The sequence below is a fragment of the Tachypleus tridentatus genome, chromosome 7 (genome assembly GCF_004210375.1).
Source record: "Tachypleus tridentatus isolate NWPU-2018 chromosome 7, ASM421037v1, whole genome shotgun sequence".
Lineage (NCBI taxonomy): Eukaryota > Metazoa > Arthropoda > Merostomata > Xiphosura > Limulidae > Tachypleus > Tachypleus tridentatus.
Window position 1 is genome coordinate 80041908 of NC_134831.1, and position 12402 is coordinate 80054309.

At 33.0% G+C, this 12402-nt stretch overlaps 1 protein-coding gene across 1 annotated transcript in view; it reads right to left on the bottom strand.

The window, feature by feature from the left end:
• Positions 1 to 6970, bottom strand: part of LOC143257705 (annexin A6-like) — an 81613-nt gene extending 74643 nt beyond the window's left edge. The window contains exon 1 of the mRNA XM_076516743.1: positions 6149 to 6970. Coding sequence (XP_076372858.1) covers positions 6149 to 6183 — 35 coding nt within the window. The 5' untranslated portion in view covers positions 6184 to 6970. The remainder of the gene's footprint in view (positions 1 to 6148) is intronic.
• Between the last annotated feature and the right edge of the window lie 5432 nt (positions 6971 to 12402).

Genomic DNA, 12402 nt, shown 5'->3' on the forward strand with positions numbered 1-12402 from the left:
AACTTATTCATAAAGTAACTGAGAAACTAAACTACTTGTAAGTGAAATAACTTACATTAATCATGTTATCAGCTAGCAAAACAAAGTTATTCAAGATAGTTACAACGTACAGTTAAAGCCAGAGTGATTCACAAAAGTCTTTGCCACAAAATTGAATGTGGTTTCACACTTTACTAAATAAGCTTAGGTTAACATTAGGTTTCTTAAAGGTTTTTACAGAAATCCCCCATTATGGAAAATAAACTACTGTTAAAGATACTCAAAAATGCTTTCTACTGCTTTTTTTCCAATACAATGGAATATTGTTTTCTCTCATTAACATGTTGGCTTCCAAGAATGTTTTGCTAATACTTTCCAGGGTCCCACTAGTCATTTTACAATTATGATTTTAAGAAAGATTGTATATGTAGCCATTGTGTCCTAGCCAATAAGTGGCCTTTTAAAAAGAAAATAGAGCACGACTCACAGATAGGTTGTGAGGGTCTTACTGAAATACTATCATGACCCACTAGTGGATTGTGTGGGAGGCCAATGTGTTAAAATCTATTCATACTGGACAATAGTTGTTCTGAAAGATTTTAAACAGAAATTTATCCTAGGATATATAAAAAGCTTACAGAGGAGTTAGTAATGGATTTCATTTATTTATCAGGAAACTCTTGATACCAGAGAAACCTCTGATGACTATAAGACTACTCAAGTGACTTCTGATTAAAAATGTCTGTGAAGAATTTGGGAAACTTAAATCTGTCAGTGTCACTCATCTCATTTGCAATGTATTAGAACATTTCAGAAAAAATGTATTTAAGCATTTAAAAGTAGGGCTTTTAATAAACAATTTACAGCATAGCTTTATAACAAAGAGTATTGTCCCTCTGATTGTTTCTTAATTAGGGTTCAGCCTTTTTGGAAGAGAACAAACTACTTGTGTGCATCTTGATTTTCACAATTTTTAATAAACTGCAAACATTTTAATTTAAGTAACAAAGTAGATGGTTATGAAATTTACCAAAAAAGTTGAGAATTTTAAAAACTGGCTTAATGGTAGGAAGCGGAGAATTGTGTTAAAGGGGCTTTTTTCTCTGATTGGAAGATTGACTGATGAACTTTTTCAGAATTCATGTTTAAGATTTTTGTTTATTATTTACATTACATGCAAGTAACTCAGACAGCACTATTTACAAATATGAAATTCTCTGAAGAGCCACAAAGGCATCAACTGTTTAGGTAATGAGAGAAAAGTTATTTTAAAATACAACTTTTTGGAACAACATGGAACCTATTGATCCATCTTTTAAACAAACTCTTAATAAATTTTTAAAAATCTTAAAGCCAGTCTTTGTCATTCATATACTTAAGCTTTCTTTTAAACTTTCTTAAATTTACTGCTTCTACAACATCTCTAAACAAGCCATTTCAAAGGACAACCATCCTATTATAAAAATAAAACTGTCTTAGCTGAAGACAACTCCTACCCTGTTAAAACTTGTGCTTGTCCTTCAGTTAAACTATCCCTCACTGTTAACAACAAAAAATGATGTATAAATATAATTGATTCACTTTACAATCCTTAAACACCTCAGATATCCCAAACTCTTTTCAAGAGAAAACAGTTTGAAATTTCAACTTTTCATCTGAAAACCCCTTTATCCATGGCATCATTCTAGTGACCCATCTCTAAACCATTTACAACTCAATGTCTTTCCTAAGGTAAGGAGCCCAAGACTGAACACAATATTCAAAATGTGCACTAAACCAGCAACATGTACAATGAAATTATAACCTCTTTAGGTTTGTATTCAATATTTTTGTAGATACAACATGAACTCCTATTTACCCTACCACTAACAACAGAATGATCAACTATTATACCAAGATCTCTTTCTTTCATGCTACCATTAAGGTTATTCCCATCCAAATTACACTTTAAACCCACCTGCCCTTTATTTTCAACTCACTAAATGATCTAAATCCTTTTGCAAAGCAGCAGCATCCTCTTCAAAGCCATCAACACCTATGACCTTAATATAATCTACAAATTTAAGTAGTTTATTGACTATTCTTTCATCCATGTCATTGATGTAAATGAAAAAAACATTCTAAGACTGAGCACTAATGAACCCCATATGTGACATTAATCCAGTCTGACTAAACTTCATTTGTGGCAACCCTTTGCTTTTTTCCATTCAGCCACTCTTCTGTCCATTTTGCTAATATATCCCCACAACTATAGATGTTTCTTTACAAGCCTCTTGTGGCATTATGTCAAACAATTTTTGAAAATCCAGATACACCAAATCTACACCCTTCATCTACCTTAGTAACCTCAAGAATGTCAAAAGATTTGTAAGATAAGATCTTCCCTTAGTGAAACCATGTTGGCTATCCAGTAAAATCCTAAACATTATTAAATAACTTTGCAAAGCACCTTTTAATGGAATTTCCAAAACATTTCTCACAACTGATGCAAGACTAATGGGTCTATAATACTGAGACAACTTTAATCACCTCTCTTAAAAAGAGAAGTTACATCAGTTAGCTTCCCATCCTCTGATTCCTGCTCACAATTCAAGGACTGACAAAAAACAGCACTGACTCTCACATACAATCTTTAACCTTCAAGTCTATTTGGGAAATACTATCTGTCCCAGGAGCCTTACTGTTTTTTTTAAACTTCCCAATTCTTTCTTAACCAGCTCCGAATTAATACGATCATCTTGTTTGATCTCAATTCCATTTATAAAATGTTCAAGATGTGGAACACTGCTTAAATCTTTGTTAGTTAAACCTAAAAAAGCAAAATTTAACAATCTAGTGATTTCAGTCATCAGATACTAGCCTTCCTTTACCATTCCTCAAGGGTCTTAATCCCATTGTAACATTTTATTTACTCTTAATGTATTTAAAGAAATCCATACTGTTAATTTTTACATTTTCAGCAATTATTTTTCTCGTGCATCCTTTCTAATGTACTAATTTCCTATTTCACCAACTTTTGGAGCTTTTCTTTAATTTTCTCTCTCAAACTCTTGTGAGACAACCTGTTTTTTTTTACTTGCAGCTACCTTTTCTTTCTATAAGGAATATATTTTCCTTGAATATTCAAAAATTTAGGTTTAAACATTATCTACATCCGATCAGTGTCTCCAAAGAACGTAGCTGCCCAACTCACAACAGATAATTCTTGCATCCCTTCAAAATTTGCAGTTTTGAAATTTGTAACCAAAATATAATTATTCCTTATCTCTGTATGTAGTAAAACATAAAACCTAATGAAGCAATGATCACTTTCACCCAAATGTTCCCCAATTTCTACCCTATCAATCATTTCTATATTTGAATATAGCAATAAATCTGAAATAACATTGTTTCTAGTAAGTTCCTTGAGTAAATGATGAAGAAAGCCATCCTAAATAGCTTCCAAAAATCTTTCTCCTTTATGATTTGACTCTAGCATTTCCCAGTCTATACCTGAAATTAAAATCATTCATGACTTTATTAACAGCTGAAATTTTTATCTAATTGTAAAGTTTCTCACAAATTAGATCAATATCATTTGGTGGTCTGTAAGAAATTCCTATTTAAAATCTTTTCCTTTGTATCCACTAACAGAAAACAAAATTGATTAAATTTTCTTGCTATTATCTTCAATATCTTCAAGTTCAACAGAATGTAACTCACATTTTACATTTAAAGCCACTCCTCTCCCCTTTTTAATACTCTATCCCAAATAAATAGTCTAACCCTGCATTTCAAAGCAACTTCCGTCATCAAAATCACCTATGTTCAATTATGTTTCAGTTACTCCCATTACATCAAAATCCTCCATTCTTACTCATATTCTAATCATCTATTATTTATTATACTTCTAGCATTACAATAGAAATAATTAAGCCTAACCATAAAACCACTTCTATGCTCATTTCTTATACTAAACTTTTTCTCTGCCTTTTATTCTATATGCATTTAGTTTTCTTGGCCCTCACTGCTGTCTTATCCTAGTTTAAAATTTCTCTTACAGCTGAGTTCGTAGCCTTAGCAAACAAGCAAGCCCTTACATTATTAAAAAAAAAACATTCATTTCACAAAGTTCCTTTCTTCCACTCAACCAATCTCACAATTCCAACTAGCCTATCTGCTCTTCCTTACAGTTACATAGCACTAGGCTAAACCTAGTAATCTGCCTTAGTGATCTACTTGCAACTTAATCCCTACAGTTAATTATGGGTAGTATCCCTGACAGAATTATATTATGGCCTATTTCTTTAAATGCCTTTATCAATTCTTTCTGCTTATTAATTAGTTCCTCTGACCTACCTGTCGCTATATCATTAGCCCCTACACGAACCACAAAAACTACATCTCTGCTAACCCTCTTTATTACATCTCTTGTTCTGTCAATTTTATCTGCCATCTGCACCCCTGGGTAGCAAAACCTGATTATTTTCTTCCCATTTACCCCACAGACTATCCAGTGGTTGTCAAGGAATCATCTATAAACTCTTTATCACCCACATCCTTCTCTGACCATTATTTTCCTTCCCATCAATAGTTCCTCATCTGTAGATGCCAAGAGACAAAATTTGTTGCTCATAAGATGCTCATTATAACTAAACTCACTACTTTTAAAAAACAAACTTTAGCTTTTTACCATTACAGCACAAGTCACTATAATTTCTTTTACAACTGATTTTCCTTTTAATCTTAATTTAACCCCTATCACCACTTATTAGTGAATATCCAGTTTCTGTTTAATAAATGATATCAAACCACCACAATACTAAAAAGACATTTTGGGTTCACACAGATTACAACTTACAGTAATGTAAGATGTGTAAATGACAAAGTAACCAGGATATATTGCCAGACAATAGTCCAAATTCATTAAGTCACTGGTGTCTTAAAATTTAAAATACATGTTCCTATATTACTCTTCATAACAGCAATGACATGCACCCCATAAACTCAAAACTTGCACAGCAAAATGAATATTTTTGAAACAGCTATGATGGACCAGTAGATCTCATGTTGGGGATATGGACTTCTTACCAGATTTTGGAAGAAAAGGCAATATTTGACCCATATATATATATTATATAGCCTATCTTTTCATTTATTTTTTTCTGGAGACATTTTGAAAGTTTGTTTGTTTCAAAGTAAGAATCTAACTAGGTAATTACAGTTTGTATTTTTCAAGATGAGAAACTGTACATTGTTGCAAAAAATTTGACACTTTAACAAAACTGGTACCTGAATAGAAATAAATTGTTTTATTTTGATAAAAATAATTGCTAAACACATTTTTCAGTCAAATAAGACTAAAAATTTTCAAAAAATAAATGGAAAATAGAAAAGACAGATGAAAAACACAATTTTCTCTGAACACAAAATATTACAATTCATGTAAAGAAAAATTTAGAGCAATTTCCAAAAACTGAAACATTGTTCAAAAAATCTTCATTATTTACAAAAATTAAAAAACATTTTGGTGGTCAACTTCATCTAATTAGCATATTTAAGTCTTATAATATTTCACAAAGTATGCATCTTACGCTTTATCAAAGTAACACCAAATTTGTTGCAACGAAGTACCAACATTTTACAAAATTCTGTATTTATGAATAGGAATGCAATATCAAAAATTAGTTTGTTTTAAAGTGATAGTCAGTAATTGTGGAGGCGAGATTGTCCAGTGAGACACTGTCCTGGATTCCTCATGCTGTCCCATAATTTTGTGAAAAAAAATGACATATGAAAACAAAATCTTGATAAATCCTCTCATGTGACTTTTAATACAACTTAAGACAAAATTCCTAATAAGACTTCACATCTGTGTGTGTTAAAATGTTAATGAACATACTGCTAATTTTAGGTGCCTAAAAACTGATAAAGTAGACATCATATCTGACAATCTAAAAAGTAATTTCCAACTCAGCAGCAGTAAACAAGACTTGGTAGGTGGTGAGATATCCCATTAGATACAGAAAAATGGGCATGATCCAAGGATCATTTTCCACACTGTTTTCTTTGATATGAAACACTGAGGTTTTTCTATTCTACCACAGTGGACCACACTCATACTATGATCACACTATTTTACCATTAACTTAGTACCTGTCTTTCCTCTTTTGTACTCTCAATTCCTTACCTTATCTTTAGCCATTCTCTAAATTCTGATTTCATCTGAAAAGCAAACCATTGGATTCATTCACAAGTTTATCTCTCCTGTGCACAAACATACCTTTCTTTACACACTTAAGAACATGTCCTCCATCACAGCTTTTCTGAATTCTCTTACAACCAATGGTTTACACAACAGTTGTGCCATTGTGATCGCATACACACTTGCTACACTTCTACAATCTCATGCATTTTACTACTTTACATATGCATGTTATATTCGAATCTAAATTTGTCTCAACAAGAACACTCAGAAAATCTGACACTGTTTCAACAGTTCTAAATGTCTTGTGAAATCTGCAAGGAACTGCTGAGACAAATAGCCAGACAGAGATATAGATAACATACCAAGTTACAACATCATGTCCACTGTTTGAATTAGGGTTAATAAAATCAATGCAGTTCGGGGATTTCGTATTGAATAAATTGACGCACGTCTCTGGATTCCTCACAAAGTAATACATATTCCCAAGAATTTCATGGATAAAATACTAAATTTCGGATGTGGTTTCTAAAAAGTGCCTCATCATTTCTGTCGCTACTGAAAGGTTTCTTTAAAAGTAAACATTCTCATGAGTAAGAATACGATGTCACCACACCCTTTATACTATTGCCAAATGGTACTAAATATACATTGTGCAACAATAACTCAAATAGTAAATTAAATTATACTAATATAATGCTTAGTTTTATTAATCTAAATTGAACGATAAACTTAAATTTAGATATACCAGTACATAAAATATGCTCAATACTGCAACTTTCCACATCTTACCCAACATACACAAAATCATTAAATGATTATAATACAGCCTATGCAACACAACATTTCTGCCACCTGGTGCTATCATTGAAAACGAATTATTTTAAATTCAACTAAATAGTTACAAAAAAAGAAAAAAAAAAGACTAAAATGTTTCGACGCAAACATTTTATAAAAGATGAAAGGAGTTTATTATTTTCTTTTAAGATTTGTATTGCATACTGGAGAAATTTACACGTTTTGATAAAAAATTCAGAAAAAATAACGAGGTTTATGCCCCAGAATTTTTTTTTTATATTTTATTTTATTTTAACCAACGTTTCGCTTTTCAGCTTCATCAGGGTTAGTATACACAAAGTAATATAACAGTTAAAATAATTGTTTTATATGTATCAAATGTATAAATATCGTTTATTTTTCTAAACATTTTGTCAACATGAGTTTATTATTGATTGATTATCTTTATTAACGGCACTGATCTGCAATCAATATTTATTTATTGTTATTATGTCTTGTAATATTAAACCTGTAACGGATTTACTGTCATACATCTACTTTAATATCGGTATTTGTTTAAATTCAATTTGTATCTAAAAATGTACGTAATTTATATTGCTAAATCTGTATCGCGAAATTCCCGCCTACTTACTAAAATTGTAGAAGATTCTTGAATGTAAGAATCAACAATATATATGTGCACGTGAACACTAGTGTATTGTCTGTATAACTGTGCAGACTGACATTTTTAAAAACTGTCGTCACACCAATAAATGTAACCAACGCCACGCGCCAAGAGGTAGTTTATATTACTGGAATTTATGACTGTGGTTTAAATCGGGAACTTCAGATATATTGACCAGGAAAGTATATTAATTTCGAACATTACAACCCATTTAACTTCAATAAATTCACATCAGACATTAATATTTTTATGAAAACATTACATAACATAATTGCCGGAAAAACCAAAATGTGTGACTGTTGGAAAAAAAAAGAACGCAGAGCTACCTATCTCCCTGTTAAGTGAATTGCATCTACGTAAGCTCAAAAAATTAATTTGCTCATCATAAATTCTCAATACGATATCAGGGAAGGTCCATCCATATCAGATGTAAGACTAAATATTTTTTGTAAGTTTGTAAAACTTTTGTTTATATATCATTATTTGAAATAACAATTATTGAGAATTGTGTCAGTTTGTATATTAAGATATATTTATTACAGTAAAAACTGTGTTTATTAATATTGTTAGCAAGTGTCATGAATTGGATATATATTAACGTTTATTTAAGTCAGTTTTAAGCTATTTGAAATTTTAATATGTAACAAGCCCTTCGTAATATAATTTTTATCTATTTCTTCGTACTGTATCTTGTATCAGAGGACACAACTTTAAGATTTTAAAAGGATGAATTATTGATAAGATAGTTTTAATTTTTCTAATTGAATGATTTTCTGTGCAATGAGTTGCTGTAGGCACTATTTATTAAAACGGCCTAAGCCACTTCCGTTTAAAATAATTTTGGATGCATGAAAGACGGAACGACTATCTTGCATAGACACAGCGCCCCTTTGTGCATTTCATCAGTATTATCTGGATTAAAAATAATAAGCTAAAATAATTAACACTACTCAAAGTAGATAATTATCAAACCAACAGTTTATTTTTCTTTTCGTGACTCAGGTGATTGAAGATGTGTACACTGCCATGCCTTTCACATCACGTTAGTTTCTAAGGTCTAACACGTATTGTTACGTGCTACTCACATCTCATCCTTCTTCTGTCCACAGCTCTTTCTGTATTTACATCAGACTATGTACTTTTCTTCTGTATAGCAACTTTAAAGGTGAAAATACTGTACTTGCCTGTGGGATTTATTGATAAGCACGTAATACTGCCTGTAGGAACTTGTTACAGTCACGTGGTATCTCTTAACACGCTTTTTTATCGTTTGACTTTAATATAATACTTCACTTAATCTCTCACGACTTCTACTACATGTGGTTTATGGGATAGTAAAGAGCTGCTTTGTGCTCATGAGTCTGCACCCCTCTTGCAACAGTTCTAGCCCAGCATGGCCAGGTGGTTAGAGCGCTCGACTCGTAATTTGAGGGTCGCGTGTTCGAATCCTCGTCACATTAAACATGCTCGCCATTTCAGCCGTGAGGCGTTATAATGTGACGGTTAATATCACTATTCGTTGATAAAAGTATCCTAAGAATGGTAGGTGGTGATGACTAGCTGCCTTCCCTCTAGTCTTACATTGCTAAATTAGGAACCACTAGTGCAGATAACCCTCGTGTAGCTTTGTGTGAAATTGAAAAAATACAACAAATATCAGTTCTGAAGTAAACTGAGTCCCTCTGTCACTAAAGGCTTCTTTATACCACTTCCTGGGCAGCTTTTCCTACTCTCTCAATTTTTATCTTTGGTAATACTATGGCTTCTAGGTAATATGTTGCATAGGTGACTGCTGTCAGCACATATCAGTTGCTCTTGTCAGACACAGCTGCTAGTGGTCCTATCAAGTCCACAGCTATTCTGCTGAAAGGCTCTTCCATGAGGCATTCATTTAGTGGCATCTTGGCTATTTTCCTTCTAGGTACTGTTCTCTGGCAGATGTTACATGACCTGCACAATCTAGTCACATCTCTAATGACCCTCCAGTCAATGGAAGTTGTTGGTGATTCTGTCTGCTGTATTCTTTGTTGCACCCAAAGTCTTGAAGGAATTTCACTTTCTTGTCCCTGATATAGTCTTCACTTACTGGCATGTCAATCCATTTGCCAACTTCATCAATTGAGCTCAGTATTCTGTTGGTACTATGATCTGTTTAACTTCCCCAGTGGAATTGTCTTGACAGATCTGGTACAGTGCAACCTTTTGATACTCTATTCCATAACTTATTTTCTCTTTGGACTCATGCTCCACTTTCTTACTGGCACTGTTCCAATGTTTCTGCATTGAAGAGTTTTTCCTCTGTGTTTCCTTTAGTTCCCATGGGCCTACATTCAGGATATCACTTTTTGAAACTTGAAGGAGCATGATGTCTTGCTTTGGTTACTCTTCTTCTCTTGAGCTCTTGTGGAGACTGCAGATGCCTCATCATCTTTCTTTCTATCTGGTTCCTCCAAATTTCTAATGTCTGATATATTTCCAATCACCAAGTCATACATTGGTTCTTTCTTATACATGGCCTCAAGGTCTCCCAGATGCAATGTCACCTTTATTCTTGCTATGAGAAACTTTTTCACCATCTCAACAATAAGCACAGATGTACCTTGCTTGTCATCTGGTAATTAGATACTAAACTGATTATTTTCATTGATGCACCCAGAATCTTGAAGAAATTTCACTTTCTTGTCCCTGACATAGCCTTCACTTACTGGCATGTCAATCCATTATTTAACTTGAGCTGACTATCAATCATACACTATTTAATCATGGTGAGGCACTTCCTTCTTATGGTGATTCTGATGAGAGGTTTCCATTTTGTTTCTTCTGGCAGTGGCATCTATGGTGACAGTCACTATTTTCTTGGTTATTGAGAAGACTATCTCTGTAGGTAGCTCCAGTTGCTTTATATTGAAATTTCTGTAGCTGCTTGTTAGTGACAGACTTGCCTTTATTTACAATGTGCACCATCTTATAACAAACATAGCATCACTACTTCTTTTTGTCTATCAACTTTTTGTCACCTTCTGGCCAACCACAACTTGTTTCAACTTCAACTTGATATTTTTGGACTTGCCAGTTATATACCAACAAGAGATTCCATATACTGTTTTGCCAGCTTAATAATCTCATACACATCTTTTGGTGTTCTCTTGTTCAGAAACAGTGACATGTCAGTTGAGCATGTGATCATGAACTGTTCACATATTAGTAGCAGATCTATCATTCCTTGAAATCTATTTTCACACTTGACCATGTCAGTCAAGACCATGTTTGTGAAGTATTGTGTAGATATGCCACAAACTGAAAAACAGTTTCTCCAGTGTTAGGTTTGACTTCTCTGAATTTCCAGTAGCAACCTTTCTTGATAAGTTCATAGTGTTTCAGCAATGCCACTTTTATCTTGTCATAGTCTATGTTATGGCTACATACACTTGTAGGCCTTTTTCTGTGAGATGTGGGCTGAAATAAATTGCCTGTTTGATTCTGTCCCGTTTTTGACTTTGGGCAGATTTTTCTCTCTCCAAGAAAGCATTCATGTCATCTCTTTGTTCATCACATTTGGGCAACCTGGGTCAGTTGGCCGTGACTGTATTGTCACTTTTGGGTTATTCCTTTTTCTGTTGTGTAATCCTGGCAGTTTCAATTTGTTGATAATGAGAAACCCACTTGAAATAAAAATGTATCTCAGAATGGCTGTTGTGGATAAACCAATATAAAGGAACACCTTTATACCTATACTAATTAATAACTTCACATCCACCTGCAACGCTCCCTACAATCCGGTACCCATTTATACTCTTGTCCCAAAGACATGTGCCCACCAATGGTCACATTCTTTCTTAACGTGAAGATGACCTAGAAAGGTGGAAATGTTGTTCTCTCCTTATCAATAAGTGTTAATACCCATAACAGCAGTTCTGAGATATATTTTCAATTTGTACTTTTATTCTCTTTATTTCCAGTCTCTCCTCTTTTTTCTTTTCTTATTTAACTTGTGCTCTTATTCTCTCTTTTCTATTTTTTCTTTCAGTTCGTTTTCCTCTCTTTTCTACATTTCTCTTTTTTTTCTTTCTTCTCTATTGACACACTTCTCTCTCTCTAAGTCTTGTTATTGTTTAATAAACTCTCATAGTTACTATCTTTGAGTCCAAGTCACTCACTTCTCTCTATCTGTTTCTCATGGTTATACAGTGTGATTGTAATTTCAACACTATTTTTGCCACAACTACAATTGTGTAAAATAGGTCTGTTTCCACTGTTTACCACAGTGTAATCCTGACTGGCTTGCCATTGCCAGGTTTTGTATGGGAAAGATTCTTTACAATAAGTAGCTGTAACTTGTTCATGATAAATTTTAATAGTAAATAGACAACACAAACTCCACTTATTTTAAAATAATATACTCAAAATAAGTCAAATATAAATAGAAATGTTTGTTCAGTTAATCAACACAGTTGTATTCAGAGCTTTAAATAATCATTTCTTTCATCAGGAGTTCATACAGTTACTTTAGAACCCAATTTAGTAGACAAGTTATTCTCTCTACTCTGTTATCACAATATAATCACTGACAAATTAATAAAGGTTGCCCTGTGGGTTATTGTAGTTGTAACAGAGCTTTAAATAATCCTCTTTTAAGTCTAAAGTCCACACAGGCTGTTTCAATTACTTTAAAACCCAATTGACAAGATGAATTATTCATCTTTGTTCTGCTATTACAGCACATTCTGCAATTATTACACTCTAAATGTTGCCACTATACACACTTTATGGCTAAACT